Source organism: Asparagus officinalis, chromosome 5 (genome assembly GCF_001876935.1).
Source record: "Asparagus officinalis chromosome 5, Aspof.V1, whole genome shotgun sequence".
NCBI classification, from domain to species: Eukaryota; Viridiplantae; Streptophyta; class Magnoliopsida; order Asparagales; family Asparagaceae; genus Asparagus; species Asparagus officinalis.
This window is the reverse complement of record NC_033798.1, coordinates 62,480,255-62,500,162: the sequence shown is the minus strand read 5'-3', so window position 1 is coordinate 62,500,162 and position 19,908 is coordinate 62,480,255. Positions and strand designations below refer to the sequence as shown.

The 19,908-nt window shown below is 44.6% G+C and overlaps 2 protein-coding genes across 2 annotated transcripts in view; one reads left to right on the top strand and one right to left on the bottom strand.

Moving 5' to 3' along the window:
- LOC109841921 lies at window positions 9,431-10,874 on the bottom strand. The gene is made up of 4 exons (XM_020410845.1): window positions 10,568-10,874; window positions 10,172-10,354; window positions 9,981-10,053; window positions 9,431-9,896 (listed from the first exon to the last, which is right to left on the bottom strand). Exons 1-4 carry the CDS (start codon window positions 10,872-10,874, stop codon window positions 9,431-9,433), a joined length of 1,029 nt encoding a protein of 342 aa, XP_020266434.1.
- The window catches only part of LOC109843578 (pentatricopeptide repeat-containing protein At2g35130-like), a 7,310-nt gene continuing 4,692 nt past the window's right edge, over window positions 17,291-19,908 (top strand). Inside the window, exon 1 of the mRNA XM_020412520.1 lies at window positions 17,291-17,498. The gene's annotated coding sequence lies outside the window, so the exon portion shown is untranslated. The remainder of the gene's footprint in view (window positions 17,499-19,908) is intronic.

Sequence of the window (19,908 nt, the reverse complement as noted above, 5' to 3'; positions counted from 1 at the left end):
TCGCGATATGAATGACTTTAGTGGATCTGCCATCTTATTGGAGAAGATAGGCGAATTGAATTCCCCCAGAGGCTTTCGCCAGAGCGGGTAAGGTAGGAACAGTTTAGCCTCGTGTACCAGTTGGAGGGTGTGAGGGCCAGTTTAGACTCGTGCACTCGTGGGAGTTTGGGAAGGAGAACTAGGGGTAGTACTTCTTCAGATACTTGCCGTTGATGGGCATCATGACCTTATCGCCGTTCGGTTTGACGAGGCGATAGGCGCCGTTCGAGTAGACTGTCTCTACCACGAACGGTCCTTCCCATTTGGACTGGAATTTCCCCTTCTTCTTGGAAGTGAGGATCATTGGTCGGCGAACGGAGAGCACGAGCTCTCCCTCTTTGAAGGCTTGGCGCTTAACTTTCTTATCAAAGTTCTTGGCCATTCGAGCTTGATAGAACTCAATGTGCTGCTGGGCTTCTAGTCGTTTGTCGTCCAGCGCCTCGAGCTCTGCGAGTCGTAGTTGGTGATTTTCCTCAGTCGTCATTCCAATCGCTAAGGCGACGCGGAGGGATGGGATCTGAATTTCTAATGGCAATACGGCTTCACAGCCGTATACCAATGAGTAGGGCGTGGTGCCGGTCGGTGTGCGAACCGTCGTACGATATGCCCACAGGCTCTCGCCTAGCTTTTCATTCCAGTCGCGCTTGCTAGTGGAAGTCAGCTTGGTCAAGATCTTGATGATCGTTTTGTTGAAAGTTTTGGCCAAACCATTCGCTAAAGGATTGTAGGCCGTGGAAGAGATGTTCTGTATTCGGAATTTGTCACAGAACCTAGTGAAGGCATGGCTAACGAATTGCGTACCATTGTCATGAATGATACGTCGGGGTACGCCGTATCGGTATATGACATGGTACTTGATGAACTTGATCATGTCGCTAGTCTTGACTTCTCTTAAGGGGATGGCTTCGGCCCATTTAGAGAAGTAATCGGTGATCGCGAGGATGAAGCGATGGCCTTTCGCCGATGGTGGAGAAATTGGCCCAACTATGTCCATCCCCCATGCCTTGAAGGGCCAAGACGCCCTCGTTGGATGCAGGTCCTCCGTAGGCTGGTGCATATAGTTGGCGTCGATTTGACATTCGTAGCATCGCTTCGCATAAGCGACTGCGTCAGTAACCATCCCAGGCCAGAAGTAGCCTATCCTCCGTAGGCGATCCTAAAGTTTGGGTCCAGGTTGATGGGCTCCGCACACGCCGTCATGCGCTTCGCGTATGGCCTCTTGCGCCTCTGCCTTTGAAAGACAGCGAAGCAATAAGCCATCGTATGACCTCTGATACAACGTTTTAGTGGTTGAATCGTAGTAGAACCGCGAGGCACTTCGTCGGATGGACTCTCGTTCCTTCGCGTCTTCAGGCAATATGCCGTATAAGACATAGTCGATGATCGGGAGACGCCAGTCTTCTTGATTAGGCTGATCTGGCGTTTGATGAGTGGTGTTCGCCTCCGGGACGTCTTTTAGTCGAAAGAGTTTTCGGCTGGCGACTGTGACCCTTTGGGCCGTCCCCAAAGGCTGGGCCAAATTGGTTGCCAAGGATGCGAGGGCATCTGCATGAGTGTTCCTGGAGCGGAGCACGTGCTCAATGCGGAAACTCTCGAATAACTCCACCAGTCTGACGGCCGCCTTGTGGAGTGGGATAAGATCTTCATTCCTGACTTCATATTCGCCAGTCATTTGTTTAACAATGAGTTGCGAGTCGCCATAAGCCTCCAGATGCTTGATCCCCAACTCTTTGGCCAGCTCGAGCCCTATGAGCAACGCGTTGTATTCGGCTACGTTGTTGGTGCACGGTTCCGTTAAGGAAAAGGCCCGGGGTAACACATGGTCGTGCGGAGAGGTGAGGACCACCCCCACTCCTGCAGAGATAGAACCGCTCGCACCTGCGCGAGATGCGCCGTCGAAGTACATTTGCCACACCTCTGGTGAGGAAGTCACATTGGCTTCGGGAGGTTCATCTGGCAGATCTTCGAATAAATCGGTCTTCACCCCCAGCGGGTGACTAGCCATGAGATCTCAGATGGCTTGTCCCTTGACTGATTTCTGCGGCATGAAGTGGATGTCGCATTGAGAGAGCAGAAGTGCCCATCTGGCCAGACGCCAGTTCAACGCTGCAGGTTGTGTCATGAAGACCCGAATGAGATTCATCCGGGAGATGACATGGATGGTTTGGCCAACCAAGTAGTGCCGCATCTTTTGGATAGCGAACACCAAGGCTAGGCATTCCTTCTCGACCATTGGGTACCGTTGCTCGGCGCCCTGCAAGGTTCTGCTCAGGTAGTAGATGCCTTGTTCATGACCTGCATCATCGTTTTGAGCCAAGAGGGCACCTAGAGAGTGTTCCATAGCCCGTATGTATATGAGGAATGGCCTCCCTGAGACTGGCGCCGCAAGGACAGGCGGATTTGAGAGATAAGCTTTGATCTCTTCAAAGGCCTTTTGGCACGGCTCATCCCAGACGAAGGAGGTACCTTTCTTCATCAGCTTAGAGAAGGGTTGGCACTTGCCCGAGAGATTTGAGATGAATCTTCGGATATAAGCCAGTCGTCCCTGAAGGCCCCTTAGCTCTTTAAGATTTCGGGGTGGCTGGAGCTCTTGAATGGCTCGCACCTTGTCTGGATCGATCCGGATCCCTTTCGTCGTGACGACAAAACCGAGGAATTTACCGCTAGACATCCCCAAGAACGACTTGGTAGGATTCATCTTGAGCTGATGAGTCCTCATGAGTTCGAACATAGCCTTCAAGTCTTGGAGGTGATCCTCCTTATGGCGACTCTTCACGACCAAGTCGTCCACATAGCATTCGACCGTCTTTCACAAATGATCTTGAAAGATCATGCTCATGGCGCGCTGGATGACGGTGTAACAGTACACCCCCATGGGAGTTCTGAATGCAGTGTGCTTTTCGTCCTCAGGGTGCATTTTGATCTGATTATACCCTGAGAAGCCATCCATGAAGGACATCCTCTCGAATCCGCACGTATTGTCAATGATGACATCCGTGATGGGCAGAGGAAATTCGTCTTTAGGGCACGTGGCATTGAGGTTCCTAAAGTCGATGCAGATACGGATCTTGCCGTTCTTCTTCAAGACCGGAACAATATTCACCACCCAGTCGGGGTGTTGCTCTTCTCTGATGAAACCGGACTCGATCAGCTTCTTTACTTCAGCTTCGATCGCCTCCATGATCTGGGGGCGAAAACGCCTCTGCTGTTGTTTGATTGGTTTGGCGTCAGGGCTGATGTTAAGACGATGCGTGGCGACCCGCGGATCCAAACCAGGCATGTCCTCGTAGTTCCAGGCGAAGACGTCGATGTATTCCCATATGAGGGCAATGAGGTCCTCTTTTTCCTATGGAGGCAGGCTGTCGCTGATGAATATGGGTTTGGGATTCGCCTCAGTACCCATGTTCACCTGGAGGACTTCGTCTTCAGTTGGTGGTTCGCGCTGTTCGAAGCGACTGTTCCACTGGGCGTTAACATGGCGATCCCATGTCTCGTCATAAAGTGGAAGTTGTTCATCCTCTGCCATTTCGGTGTGGCCATGTTGACTGTAAGGCTATCGAACAGATCCCTCACGCTGACGTCCGAGTCCCAAGCCGAGGTCGTTGATGATTGATCCCCTAAACATGCATAGTCGGAATCCTCGTTGACGTAAAAACACAGATCTGACGAGGAGGAGGAGTAGCCTAAGCCTCTCCGAGTCCTGTTGAAGTAATTTGACGGCTTTCCTTTGGGGACGTAGGCGGGTTTGATGACCGTCTTACGTCCTCGGCCGTAATTTAGGCCCTCCAAGCTGGTGAGGTCGTACCCCATGTCGCTCATCATTCGTCTCGCAACTCGACTGTATTGCGAAAACTGAGGCGCTGGGTCTTCGTCCTCAGATTCGTCCCATAGCGTGCGCAGGGGATGATCGATCCGACCGAAAATAATATCCTTTCGATAATTCTTTCGGGCCGGTATGATGAACACAGCTTGCAATGACCTGATCGGCTGCGTCTTGGCGGCGTATGACGAGCATACCGGCAAGTGTATGGAAGGCTCACTGTAGAGTTTCGACCATAGTTCATTTGGCGCATCATCTTCGGACGTGGAACAAGACGACAAATAAGCAAAGTCGGATTTCTCATTCACGATAAATTTTTCCGCCTGAACAGCGTTGGTTACATGGTGACTCTCGTAGCCAATTACAATTGACTCAAAGTCATTCAGAATTAAGCTGTCACCGTATTCAGGCTCGCTATCCGCCTCGTTGCCGCTCTCTGGCTCCTCCGCTGGTGGCGCGTCGGGGTCCTGGTACAACAGGGAGTCCGTGAAGTAGTTTTCGACGCCTTTGAAGGCCTGCTTGTCGGCCACTACTGTCCTGACTCGTTCATAGTTGTCCACATACTTCAAGCACTGGTGTAATGTGGACGGGACTATTCTGTTGCCATGGATCCATGGGCGCCCCAGAAGTATGTTGTACGAGGGTTCAGCGTCGATGACGTAGCACGTCACCTCCGTCTTCATATCGCCTATCCGACATTTCAGGGGGATTTTGCCGAGCGGCCGAGTCCCCGTGGCGTTAAAGCCGAAGATGGTAGTCGCAGTTGAGGAGAGGCTCTTTGGCGGTATCCCCAAGTGCTTGATCAACTTCAGGGGCACGATGCTCAGGCAAGTTGTACATCCCTGTTCTGCCTCCGTTTCTTTCGAGAAATGAGTAGAGAACGCCTCTGAGTCGGCCAGCGCCTCTTGGAGGGCCTCTCGGGTAGACCTGGACAACCGGAGGAGGTCGTACATGGTAATTCGCGCGGGAATGCTTTTCAGTTGCGCGAGCACGTTGAACCGGAAAGGCTGGCGGCTTGTGCTTGGTCCGTCCTGATTGGGAGGGATTGCTATGACCGGCCTCGCGGGAGGTCCTGCCAGGTTCTCCGCCCTCGCGGGATACTCTTTCGCGAATTCTTTCCCTGTCCTTGTGACGAAGACGTTGGTGTCTTCTTCAGAGTCGGTTAGGGCAGTCATCGCCATGTCATCTCTACCTAGGATGGCGGAGACAACATTGCAGTGCTTCCTCTTAGCCTCCTTGGAAGGCTGTGCAGTCCACTGCTCGTCATGGAGGAGGTCTGGATGGACCCACATCACCTGCCCATCTGGCAGAGTTTGTGGGACCAAACCCTTTTCCCGCTGGTGGTGAGGATCATCGTTAGTGATCTTCAAGACTGCCTTGGGGATAGGGATTACCCCTGCAGGGGCTTGAACCTCTGGGAGACCTGTCCCGAAGCTTAAAGTGACCATGTTCATAGTCACTTGCTTCTGGACTTTCTCTTTCTTCAAAACCCCCGCGTCGTAGACGGCTTGGAGCTTGTCCTTGAGGACGTAACATTTGGTTGTGTGATGGCCAAGGAACCTGTGATATGCACAGTAACTTGGGTCACCGGTTTTGTCCGCCTCCTCAGGCTTGGCGGCTTCTGGCAACTTAATTCGCCCACTCTTGAGTAGAGTGTCGAAAGTCGCCACCACCTGGTCTTCTTTGAAATCATATTGCCGCTGGGGGCGTGGTTCAAATTGCCTGGGTTTTGGCTTTTGAGCAGCTTTCGGCGCCGGGGCGGTGTCGACAGCCATGATTTCTTTTCCCCTCGACCGAGGAGGATTCTTCGGCGCAGCTTGCTCCGCTGCTCCCTTCTTGGACTGCGGCTCTTCGGCCTCCAGCCTCTTGATCATATTTTCGACTTGCTCGCCTTGGCGAACAAGTTCCTTCCAAGTCCGAGTCTCTACTGCCCCTATCTTGGACAAGATGTGGATCGATAGGTTGTTGCGGCACATCTCAATCAGCGTCGCCTCGGAAACTTGGTCCCGACAGTGGACTGATCGATTCCAAAATCTCTTCACGAAGTCCTTGACCGACTCCGATTTTCGCTGCTTCTCAGCGAGGAGAGTGGCCATTGACACTTCCGTGTCGTCATCGAAGAAGCGATAGAACCGGGCTCCAGTTTGCGGAACCATTCAAAGGCCACCCCCTTGAGGGTACCTATGAATAGTCGAGTGAGGATGGCGTCATTCCCCGTAAGGAATCCGGTCTGCGCCATAAAATAGTAGATGTGCTGAGAAGGTGATCCCTTGCCATCAAACTGTACCAAGCTGATTGGCTTGAACTTTGCTGGGTATGGGACCGTGTCTCATTCGATGGGATAGGGACGTACCACCCCCAGCTTGTTCATGTTTTGCTGGAGTTTCAGCGCGTTGAGCTGGTCCTAGAACTCATCGAATCTTTTGTCACGGGTGCTATCCCCAGTGTGCGACGTTCCTATCGACGTTTTGGAGGAGTAATCGGAATGCCAATCATCCTCCGTCTCAGCCGCTGGACGGTGAGGAGGTACCCACTCCTTGTCCCTAGTTTGCCGGGGCAAGGGGCGTTGGGTCCTCTTCTTCTTCTTCTTGTTCAGCAGTTGCTCCATCATCTCTCTTAGAGAGTCGATGGTTGCCTGCTGTTCCTCCAGCTTTTGAGCCATCGACTGCTCGGTGTTGAGTTCGGTCATGTGCACTCTCGCCTGCGCGTCCTGACTTGAACGCGAGGTCTGGGATGTGGCCGCCGCCGAATGAACCTCGTCTTCACCGTAGGAGGGGGGTATCAAGGTGGAATATTCAAACCCAATACTTACCCCCCTGCGACTTCGTGTTCGCTGGAATTTGCCATCCTGACGGCGTCGAGCGAACCGAGTGTTGGGTCTTAGGACGGAGTCCGAGTCTGGCGAGTCAGAAAGTACCGCATTCTCCTTATCCGTCATGTTAACCGTGGCGGATGAGAGGTCTAGGTCGTTAGCAGCACGTCTTTTTTGGTGATGACGCCTTTGACGGGAGGGCTTTGGCCGAGAAGACTGTTGCGGCAGTCTCTCGAATACCGAAGGTTTCGCCGTTCCGACGCATTGGCAGTCGGCGAGGACCGTGTGGATGAGTCTCTCGCAGTGGCACTGAGGATTCGCCTCATGTATAGTGCGCTTGCGAGTTAAGTATTCCCTGAGGTCCTCCGTGGGCGGTTGGTGACAACCCCCAGCTTCAGAGGAGTCACTCGTGTGAGTGTACGGGAGATTTTTTGACACGCTCTCTGGTGCGCGTTGGGTGGAATGCTTTGGTGCTGGAGTTGGGAGATCTCGCCTTGACTGGCGAGTCTTCGTGTTTGAGCGAACTCCAGTACGTTGGCGGGTTTCAACCTTTCATTTGGAAGAGTGGGTTCGCGAAGAATCGCCTACCTCTCTACCTTTACGCTTATCCGCCAAGTGGTCATGGCGAGGATCGCCAGCCTTCGAGGATTCGCCTACTCGGGGAGGCTCGTTCGCTCGGTGTGGTTTATTCGCATCAGGGATATGACCTGAGAAGCGAAGTCCTCCTGAGCGGATGGCTCTGTCGTCTTCGGTCGGCGCTCCTGATTTGGAGGGCCTTCCGATGTCGGGCAGTTTGCCTTCTCGTCTAGCGTTTCTCGGGCCTGTATGATGGTTCAGGTCGTTGTGAGAAACGGAGGTTTGGACCTCCTGTCTGACGAGCGTTTGCCGCTGTTGCTGGCTAGCTCTCCCAGCAAGGAGAGCGTCACTGCGGGCTGTAGTAGTACGGTTTGTGCCGGAGTGAACCGGCGTTTCCTCCGAGGCAGGTGTCTGCGTGGGCCGCTTGGCGATCCATTTGGCAGACCCTTGCCTCTTGCGTTCGATCTCTGGTTTGGCCTTGATCGATTGCGGGGGAGTGGGTTCCTCCAATGAGGCTCGGGGGGAACCCGTAGGTGCAGAGGCTTTGACCGTCTGAGGTCGGCCTCGGCGCACGACTTTGTGGCGTCTGTGGGACGCATCGCCGCCAGAGGATGAGGAGGACAAGTACTCTTCGTACTTGGCCTGGTCGAACTCAATTTCTAGGGACTCCACGGTCGTCCCGACAGCAACCTCATCAAATTGAGCCACCACCATTTCGTTCGATGAAACAGCTGCTCCCACTGTGGTCGCCATCTTCTGTATGGTGTAAATTTGATTTCCCGAAAATAAGGGGTGTTCGTTTGTATTAATAAGAAAGCTTATTACAAACTAATAATCAAATGGTTACGACAGAAGCAGAGGGAATGCCCTCTTTGTTTTGTGTGGGGACTTTAGGTGGCTATAGGACGCTTCGCTCGATGCTCGTGTCGAGTCTGCTTCCCTTGGACCGTTTGATCGAGGTTGCTGGAGAACTTCAGTTCGCAGTAGAAGCTCAACTCGAGGGAGTTCGGGTCTGCTTAGTTCGCCGGCGATCGGAGCTCGGAACTAAACAGTGATGCTGCAATGCAAAGGTTATGCAGAGAGCTTGGTCTCAACTCTTTTCTCTAAGTTTTTTGACCTCTCCTCCAATGTGCTGGAAGGGGGTTTTAAATGAAAGAAGGACAGCTTGACTCATCCTTGAATTATGGGATGTGACCACATCTTCTTCAGAGACGTCTAGCTGCTCCTCGATACTATGAATGGTCATTCGAGGGATTATGCTTTATGTCCTATCACCTAGAATGGGAAGGCCCATCCTTGTATATGAGGCAACGGCCGTCTGCTATCCGAGTGGACTTGACCAGCATTAATGAACCGCATTTATGAGTTCGCAGATCGATGAGGTGTCTGTCCGATCGCTCATACTGTGCGTGACCGCCCGGCGTGCTTTGAGCACGATGCTTTCTTCTTTTCGGTCAGGAGAGGCGGCGAAGTAGGTGCACAGTACTCGAGTGGGTCTAGCCAACCTGCCGAGTGCCGGCGGATCCAGCTCTTGACTCAGACAGCTGAGGTGAATCGCATTTATGAATGCTCAGTTTGACTCGACACCTGTCTAGGCCTTCGTACTGTGAGCGGCCGTTTGACGGTCTGGGGGTACCGTGTTCTCTCCCTTCGGGTCGAGAGAGATGGGATGGCCCATCCCAGCACGTGGGGTAGCGGATACCCAGCTGTACTAGTGGCCTTGAGGTTTGCAGGCGGATTCGTCTTTGGACTCGGGCAGGTGAGTCGCGTGAAAGGCGAACTTCCGCTATTCCAACTGATCTCAACTCGTGCAGGCGAGTCGATTATTCAGGCGAACCTGGAACCGAGCACATTTGACGGCCATGCGGTTTAGGCAGGCGACTTCTTGTGGGCGAATTTCCTGTAGGCTCATCAGAGGTATTTTTTTACCGTCTACACTCCCTATCAGGTGGTAGTCCTGACAAGTCTTCCGGAAAAACCTCAGGGTATTCTCGAACAATTGGGATTTCATCCAAAAGAACTTCCTTCTTCTCGGTACAAACTACACTAGCAAGATAACCTTGACAACCTTTTCTTAGAAGTCTACAAGACCGCATAGCTGAAATAACACATGGAGGTACACTAACACCCGATCCCTCGAAACAAAACTCGGACTCCCCAGGAATTCTGAATGAAACTCGCTTCTAAAAACGACCTAGAGATGAATGATAAGTAGAAATCCAATCCATACCAAGAATGACATCAAAATCATGAATATCAAGTAACACAAGACTCGCAAGCAAAGTTTGATCTCCCACTATGACCTCACATCCCTTAAAGATGTGATCAGTGATCATACAATCACCGGATGGGGTGGAAACGGATAGCTCAGATTCTAAAAATTCTAGAGTTCTATCCAACTTACTAGCAAAGCTATGAGATATAAATGAATGAGAAGAACTAGAATCAAACAACACATGTGCGAACTGAGAGGAAATAACGAGTGCACCTACAACAACAGAGTTAGATGCGAGAGCATCCTGCTTCGTCAAAGCAAATACTCTCCCTTGTGCCTTAGATTTTTGACCATCACCAGGTGTAGGCTTCGCTTTCTGATCATCAGTCTTAGGTCCCTTCTTTATTGGACAGTCCTTCGCAATATGCCCATGTCTGCCATACTCAAAGCAGCCTCAAAATAAAGGATAGTAACAGCATTTGTGATTATTACCACATCTATAACATTGTCCATCATGCCTCTGAATAAGAGGACCTGTTCTCTGCACAAACTGGCCCGATCTCTGTACTGGAGCTCCTGACCCTCGAAATGCTGGCTTCTTAAAAGGCTTAAAAGCTAACTTATCTTTTTGATTATTCTCATCCCTGATCCGCTTCTTCTGGTCCAAGCTTTTGTTTGGTTCATCTGCAATCTTTTCTCCCTTACTTACTTTTTTCAGCCCTTTTTGCTCGCTCCACTGCCTCCTCAAAAGTCTTTGACATGACTACTGTAACCTTCTGATGAATTTTTGACCTTAGTCCATTCTCAAACATCTCTATCTTATCAAATTCTTCTGCGACTAGCTCAGGTGCATATCGAGATAACCCATTAAACTTAGCTTCATATTCTTCCACTGTTATGTCATCTTGCTACAATTCCATAAGCTCCCTCTTCTTGCGAGATCAAACATACAAGAGAAAATATTTCTCCCTAAATAATTTAACAAATATGTTCCAAGGAATATCCTCCCCCTCAAGTGATAAACTGGCCTCCTTAATTTCCCACCAGATCTCTGCATCTCCCTCTAGCATAAATATAGCATAAATAACTTTTTGCTCCTATGAACATCCTAAGGCTCTGAAATACTTCTCCATTTTCTTCAGCCATTCCTGTGCCACTGTTGGATCAGAACCTCCTTGAAAAGATGGTGGAGACATCTTCTTAAAATTTTCAAAGTTACTACCAATAGGTTTAATCTTCTTCTGTGTATTTAGTGCTTCGCTCAGCTTCTCAGTTGCCTCTGACTGCTTTTCAAGGATCTCCATTTGCGTCTCCATGAAACCACTCTGCATTTCAATAAAACTGGCGAGTCCTTCAACACCCCACTGAGCTCCGATAGTCCCTCTCGCAGTCGTAGCAATACGGGTAACCATACACCCACGAGTTTTAGGTCCTGATCTTCCCCTGACATTCCCATCAGGAGCCTCATTTGTAACATTAGGGGTCTTAATGTTTTGTCGATATGCATCATCATTTCCACCAACCCTAGTCTGGGGACGCCTACTCGATTAGGGTATATTCGAAGGTAGCGTAACCTCTGCGTTAGCATCAAGTCTAGGAGAAGAGCGCCTTGCTGCAACACTAGAACCTCTCTTGCCACGAGCTATCTCAATCTAATATTACCAAAAATAAATATGTTTAGTACAAAATATTCATCGTATTAATCTTTATTAAATCAATTCATAATATATTCATCACAAACATAAGTAATCAAATAATATTTTTCATGAAATACATACACTGGTGATAACTTAAACTATCCAGACTAAGTCTTTTACCTTTAAGACAACAAAACTAAAGAGATTGTGTGATCCATGGTTCTAAGCTTATATACTCCTATACCCAAAATTTGATCTGATAATGTTCATATTGTCCTCGACCACACTTCAAAAATAAATTATCATATTCCATCATTATATTCCATCATCATTATTATTTCCTCTAACTCTAATTAGGACCTACAGCCTAGGCTCTGATATCATTCTGTCACGACCCTAATTTCCGAACCTAAAAGGAATATTAGAGCCGAACTAAACCTGTGAAAAGTCCTCCAAAATATACATTCATCAAAAGATCACTAAAACAAATCTCTTCATTTAACTAAAACCAACAACAAATATTCTCTATAATTCCAAAAGTCAACACTAATCCAATTAACTTGATAAAAATAAATATTCCTCAACTCCAAATAAATCTCAACCTAAAGAAAGAATCTCATTATTACAAAACTCTTAATTCATCAACTAAACATTAAAGACTTTATTTAACCTTCGTCTAGAAGACAATAACAATCTCAAATTATATTCCTTGCTCCGTTCTAAGAATTTGGCAAATCCTCAATTCCACCTAATCCCGAGTCTCTGAAAAGAATAAAAACAACATAATGAGTTCACAACTCAATAAGTGGATAAATTCATATATTAGACACTGGTTTTGCAAAACTAAAATAAATTGACTTGATAAGTGAAATACTAAAATAGTAAAATCTATAATGCAGCACTTTTAAAATATATACATACAATGGAAGTAAGCAGATCACGTCTCGCTGCGGTCAACACTTCGATACTCTGTTTGACATGGCAAACACCACTATTATAAAGCCCGTGGTAGGGGCGGTGAGACCCAAACTTGGGCTCTTAGCATTAAAATAGAAACCTCATAGAGGCACATTGAGCACTGTTTTAATAACTTACTTATATCCGACATATACCGGTATATTGACCTGAGATGCATATGCTTTAAGAAAATTTTAAACGAAGTCTGTAAAACTAAATACGTTATAAAAAAATGCCAAAGGCCAACCGATAGTGAAATCAATCAACCACATATGCATCTCAACCTACTACTATATGAAAAGATATAACAATTGACAAAAAAAGTATAGGCTAATACCAAATAACCACGTGTATTAATCCAATCAACAATTAGTATGCGAACAACCATACAAAAGGATATATTCCATTAGAACAAACTTACACATAGTTAATATAATTTTATATGAAAAATACGCAGCGAATAATGTACAAATTCACCACTTACCTTAAACCAACCAACAATCCAAGTTCAACACTCGTGACGCTTCTGTTAAATAGCTAAGAATCCCTAAAGATAAAAAAACAATCATTAATACTACTGCATATTATACCCTCATAACCTACTAACTGACTAACATACATACGGGATCATAATTGTCATTCAATCAAGCCTACATAGTTTATTGAGAAACTGGTTGTGCATTCTCATCGTTTTTTTTATATAAAAAGCAAAGACCTGGACCTGCTATAGGTCTAGATCAGATAAAGTGATCTTGATCTAGGTACTATTGTAGTTAACTAGGAGTATGACCGGTGGCTCCATGAATAAAGTCAAAGTCCTTCATAATATGAACTGGTCATTAAAGAAAAGGAAAGGATAATACCTTGATTAATATTTTGATCCCAAAAAAATTATGTTGATCCGTATAGGATGATCCCCCCCTCCCTCTCTGATTCTTTTTTGAGAGCGGTGGAAACAGATATGGGAGGAAGAAGGGGAAAAGAAGTAGTGTTTGGGTATTTATAGAGGTCCCTTTTTTCTATTAGAACCCTCTAACTAATTTTACATAAAATCCCATATACTTTTCCTTATATATATTTATCTTAAAACTTAGAATTATTACAATTGTATATTCTTCTCGTATTTTACCATCTGTTCTATGTGTTTCTAACCTAGCTATGAATCTCAAATCTATAAGATGTATTGTCTCATATGATTCAAAATCTTATGTTGTGCAAGATCCCTGCAATGGCTAGCGGATTGGGATAGGTCATAGAGTGGATGGATTATATTAGTTGTACCAGCTTCACACTCCTCTCTCAATTATTAGATCCAATGACTCTACCTCTGCTCTTCGACATCGTCGGTTAGGACTTCTTTGAGTACCTCATCTGAAAAATTTAGTTGAGTCAAGAGTCTTAGGATCATTTTCTTTTCATGCACAAAATAACTGTATTGGTTGTCATATTGTAAAACAGACTGCTTTAACTTTTGTGACTCAGAACAATATTTCTGTTGAACCCTTTGATTATGTACATTCTGATATTTGGGGTCCTGCGCCACATGCATCCATATTTGGTTATAAACATTTTGTAAGATTTATTGGTAATGTTGCTAGATACACTTGGGTCTACACACACACACACACACACACACACACACACACACACACACAAAAACAATATGATTTATACTCAGTTTAACAAGAGAATTAAAGTTTTTCAATCTGATAATGTAGGTGAGTATGTTTCCTCATCTATGAAAAACCTCTTCAAGTCACATAGGACTATTGCTCAATGGACTTGTACTCACACATCAGAACAAAATGATGTTGCTGAGCATAAACACCATCATATTCTTGAAACAACACGTGCTCTCATACTCACTGCACATGTTTCTCGATCTTCTTTGTCTAAAGCCCTTCTAACCGTTGTCTTGGCAATTAATATTATCCCGTCATTCTTATTTATAGATATATATCCATACTCTCGACTACACAAAACTCAGTTTAATTATTCCATGATTCAAGTTTTAGTTGTGTCTGTTTTGTCCTTCTCTCATAAAATGAAGGGGATAAGTTGTCACCTCGCTCTCAAATCAATGCGCCATGTTAGGATGTAGTCCATGTCACAAAGGGTATAGATGTTATGATCCCAATAGTAGAAGAATTCAAGTCTCCCATCATGTCACCTTCATTGAAAACTTGTACTACTAGTCATCAAATAATGAGTTGGATTTGTCCTTTCTCTATCTGACATTGTCGACACCAGCATGCACTCTTTTTCTATCCTCATCTTCAAAGTCAACTTCACGTCCTCATGAAGTGAATTCAACTGATACTGCTGACATGACTATTCTGGCTCTCGGTTTGTCGATTATTACACTACCAACACCACCCTGGTCCCCTACATCACCATCACCACCCCCCTTCCCCCATTCAACCCACTACCACCACCGTCACCATCCCCACCACTACGCAATCCTACTCAAAATTGTTATCCACCTCCGAGATGCTCTTGTTTAACCAATTTTTATTCTAGTCATTTTGTATCCTTTCATGCTGCTATACATTCTTTATAAGAATCATGATCTTATTCTAAGACAGTGAAGTATCCCGAATAACAGCAAGCTATATAGGAAGAACTACATGCCCTTCAGCGTACTAATACATGGGATGTCTGCCATATGACACCAAAATGATTAGTTGCAATTGGATATTCAAAGTCAAAACAAAATCAAATGGTTTTGTTAAGCATCACAAAGGTGCCTTGTTGTTGCCCGTGGAATTTCACAGGAGTATGTTATTGATTATGATGAGACTTTTGCTCTAGTAGCCAAAGTCACATCTATTCGAACACTTAATGCTATTGTAGCTAGTTGTCACTGTGATTTACATTAGATGGATGTGAAGAATATCTTCCTCAATGTTAAACTTACAAAGACCATTTACATGCAACCACCACCCAGAGTTGATGCTCCTCCCTCTCATGTATGCTACCTTCAATGTGCTCTCTATAGCCTCAAACAAGCCCCTTGAGATTGGTTTGAGTGTTTCCAAAAATAAATTCTCTCTATTGAATTTATGAAAAGCTCAGCAACTTATGTAATGTTTTACCGTACTTCTTCCCAAGGTCAGACCATTCTCCTCTTATATGTTGATGATATGATAATTATTAGGACGATATATCTATTATTTAGAATCTTAAGTAACATTTTCAGAGTCAGTTTGAGATGAAGGATCTCAGGCATTTACGCTACTTTCTAAAGATTTAGAACACATGCTCTCCCTATGGCCATCTTCTGTCACGGCAGAAGTATATTTAAAATATCATTAAGTGAGCCACTCGCACAAATGCCTCACTTGTGATATCTCCTCCTGTTACTACCACCATGGAGCTTTATTTAAAGCTTCATTAGTTAGATGATGATCCTCTATCGAACCCCACTCAATATTTGAAACTTATGGGTGTCTTGATTTATTTGTCTGCTACTTGTCCGTATATATATCTTATGTTGTTCACACTCTTAGTCAGTATATCGCTACACCGATGACCTATGCAGCCTTGATCAGACTTCTTCTCTACCTTCATGGTGCTATCACTCACCACTTATTATTTTCATCTGATTCACCTCTCACATTATGGGCGTACACTGATGTTGGCCGCACTTATGATCATGATACTAGATGATCCACCATTGGGTATTACATTTACTTGGTTCTTCTCTTATATCTTGATGGAACAAATGCTAAAACATGGTTTCACGATCTAGCACTGGGCCAAATTATCATGCTATGACTGACACTACTCTTGAGATTCATTGGCTACGCCATCTTCTTTAGGATCTCAGCGTCTCTGTTGCTTCCCTTGTTCCTCTATTTTGTGACAACAAGAGTGCTATTCAGATTGCTTGTAATCCAGTGTTTCATAAGTGCACTAAACATATTGAATTAGACTCATATTGTTCGACAAGATTATAGTGCTCATAGTATCTCTTCCTCAGATACCATCCAAAGATAAACTCGGAGACGTCTTTACTAAGGCACAAACTACTACTCGGGTGCTTTATTTCTTGTCCAAACTTTCGGTGTTTGACCCACCTTAAGTTTTTGGAGTGTTAAGATAGTGGATATATATATCTTTGTATGTACATGCCCAATATTGGCCCGCTCAGGCCCCTATATTGTCTATATGTTTGTATCATATTCTAAGATTAATATACACTATTATTCTCTCCCAATTATCAATCTCATTTTGGATGAGTATATATCAATTGAGAATGAATGAAAATTAGAAACTCCTATAATTTGAAAAGAGTTGGTGTTGGGGGTCGCCATAGCAAGACCATAGGGCAGCAGGGTCAAGTTTCAGTTTGGCCCAGATGGTAGTGAGATGCTTATATAGATTGTACGATCCCACACGAAAAAAATTCGAATAGGTGTGAATGAGGATGTTAAAATATAAAACTATAATCGCTCAGCACTGTTTGCAGCACAGCAATTGTGCCGCGCCCCCCTGCCCTAAACTCTCAAAATGAAAAGTAGGTTTGGAAGGGGAGATAGATTTCAGCTGACTAATATCTTCACATAGATGAGATTTTAAGGGACTAATGAGCAATTTCATAGAGTTGAGGGACGGAAATGTATTGCTGAGATTTTAGGGACTAATACTAAATCTAAATAGGAACGAAGATTTTCAAACGACCGCTTTGGGTTTTTAATTCGGCAAAAAACGACGGTGTTTGAAATAATTTACAAAAACCGACACTGTTTTCAGCGCAGGGGCTGAAAAACAGGTCGGTTTTTGTAATTTTTTTTGGGACTTCACGGAGTTGAACTGCCCGTGGCAGTTTTTCTCATAACAAAACTTCAGCGGGGAGTTGAAACTCCCGTGAAGTTCTGGGAATTTTTTTTTTAAAAACCTGACGCCAGTTTCAACGCAACTGGGTCGGTTTTTATAAATAAGATTGAAATGGGTCGTTTTTGGCAAATTAAATCCCAAAAGTCGTTCGGTTTTTTGAAATTTGTCGCAATCTTTTAAATAGCGACCAAATAAGAAAGCTGAGAGGAAGCAAGGCGAAGCAGTACATGGCTCACCATCGTCGCGTCCTGCCGGCCTCCCGGCCTCTCTGCTCCCGGCCTACCGGAGCCCCCTCCGGCCCTCCCAGCGCTAGACCCGCATCCGGGTGTTGGATTGTCATGTCCCGACCCGCAAAAGCCCAAACCAAATAATCTCAAAGAGACCGAGCGCAAGAACCGAAAAGCCAACCCAAAGGGGACGGTACCGGTCAAGCATCGAAGCAATCCAGGCCGTCCAATGCCTGAAGAGGGCCAACACCAACGGCGGAGATTCAGTGTTTCGCGTGATCGAGTCCAAGGTTCAGCGGCTGGTGAAAAAGGGACATGGTGGCGGTGCTGAAGGAGCTCCAGAACCAAGGCGAAGGGACCCTGGCTTTTCAAGTGAGTATGTAACGAACACAGTCCAAATTTGCAATTTTAAAATATTATTTTGTGCTGATTTGATTATCTTCAGAGGAATTTTTATGATTTAATGACGTTATCTTAATATCGACCTCACATAGTCTTTGGGAATTCATCTTGAATATATCGAAAGTCTTATTATGCATATAATAATTTACCAAAAGTATCTATTTGCTCAGCTTGCATAAAATTCCTAACCACTGCAGATCTGTTACTTATACACTGTGTTTGGGAGTTTGACTGGGGGAACGATAGGAAAGATAGGGAAGGGGAGGGCAAATATAATATCTTGGGAGCTTAGTAAGGGGGAATAGAGGGGAACTTAGTTCATGATGTTTGGAAGTTCTAACTAAGGTAAGGGAAGGGGGGAAATGGTTTCATAATCAAATCTGAGCCGTTGATCCATAGTGATAGAGAGTCAATTAGTAGATCTTTTAAGTTTACTTTCACTACCCTTGTCTGCACCCCAAATTGGATGGGAAAAGAACCACAACTTTTCTATGAAAATTTCACTTCCCTGCCCTCCATTATCTTCCTTAAAAAAAACCACAAACGGAGTTAAGTNCAAACACAATGATAAGAAATGAGACAAATAAATAGATTGATATTTTAATTCGACCTCTTTTAACAATAGAGTATTTTGAAACGCTCTGGCTACATTAAGGTATTTTATTTCTATTCTCTCCACCAATAAGACCTTTTTTCTCCTCGGCAGCGAGAATTCTAGTAAGCATTATAATTTTTTATTGGGAACTCGACATCTCAAAGTTAGTGAGTCTACACTTATTTTGTGAAATATAGGGGGTCTTATGCGAGATTGACCTTTTAAAAATCTTCTTTTTCCCTATCCACACTCTGTCGTTCATTCCTCATCTCCTCCTTCCTTTCCATTTACCATCAATTGCTCTTGCTTTTCTCATCCATTCCTCCCTAACTTCCCCATCTCTCCTTTCCCCTTACCATCAATTGCTCTTGCCATTCTCACCCTTTCCTCCCTAACTTCCCTATCTCTTTTTCCTTCTGAATTTACAGTTCAAGGACTCCACCTCAAACTCCCAAACTTCCCAAAACCCTAGCGAGGGTGTAGATAGGAAAGAAGTAGCTTTTTAAAGGGTCAATTTCACATAAATCCCCTATCGTTTGCCACATTATGATAAGTTAGGTGTAGATTCAATAATTTTATGAGGTCATATGATAGAAGAAATTTTCCTAACCAAAAATAACATTTCATGTCGGAATTCTTGCCGCCGACAAGAAAAAATGTCTTATTGGTAAGGTGTTGAAATAAAATACCTTAATGTAGCCGGAACGTTTTAAAATACCCTATTGGTAAAAGGGATCGAAATAAAATACCAGTCTAGTAATTTAGAAATAAGAAATGTTATTTCTTTTTCTCTGTTCTTTGTTTGATATATATGGATGGGCTAAATTACTAGATTGGTATCTTTTATAAACCCCTCTTACTAGTTTGATATTTTTTTTAGCTCCAATGATGTTTTATTTTTATTTTTATTTTTTGAGCCAAATGTGCATTATACGACAACTTCACCCTGTTGAAAAAATAAATTGTGAAACCTCTTTCTTCCTAGCAATTTTAGCCACCAACTCTTTCTCTTCACTATATTTAGAGGTGGTGTCATGCTCTCCCCTTTTTGCCCCAAAATTTACTTGTAGTGGATTCAACATTCTTGCATAAGTTTGGACATAGTTATTATCCTTGTACCAATGTGCCAAATAACCTTATGATTTTTTCCACATGAATATAAGATAGCACTAATAGCATCACATGATGTTTCACGGCTTTTGTTTTTGTTGAAGGCAGCGTTTTGGGTCTAATTGCACATTTGGCTCACAAAAGATTGCCGAAAGCGTCACCGGAACTTAAGAAAAATACCAAACTGTTAAGAGGAGTGTACAAAAGATTCCAATTTGGCAATTTATCCTGAATGTCTTCTCCTTTGCTACCTGAGCATGTGTAAATATATTTTGAATTTTCAAGATACTTTAGCATTATACATATTTCATTTGCCAACAAAAGATGGATATTATGTTATTCCATCTTTTTGCTATAGAATGGCCACATCCAGTGGTGATCAAGAAGATTCTTTCTAATCTAAGGAAGCAAAAAGTTGAGTTTATATCTCCTTAGAGCAGGGATTTCTGAGCCTTATAGAGGATTGATAGGGGTATGTTTAGGCATTTCATATGCGACATTTATTCATCTCTCTTGCTAGATACAATTATGTCAAATGTGATTTACACTTCATGACATCCAAAATAACAATAGCCTTAATGCTATCTTTATATTCCTAATGGTAATATTTGAGTAAGGCTCAAGACTCAAATGTTATTTTGGATGAATTGATGAGAAAAAATTGCAATAGTTTGAATAC

Bases quoted from the DNA above. Each gene is read 5' to 3' on its own strand.
- LOC109841921 (XM_020410845.1), bottom strand. From the start codon at position 10,874: ATGGTTACCCGTATTGCTACGACTGCGAGAGGGACTATCGGAGCTCAG. The intron at 10,355-10,567 runs GTTCATAGGAGC...ATGACATAACAG, and splicing joins GTATTTCAGAGCCTTAGGAT to TGGAAGAATATGAAGCTAAG. The intron at 10,054-10,171 runs GTAAGTAAGGGA...TTAAGAAGCCAG, and splicing joins AGCAAAAAGGGCTGAAAAAA to CATTTCGAGGGTCAGGAGCT.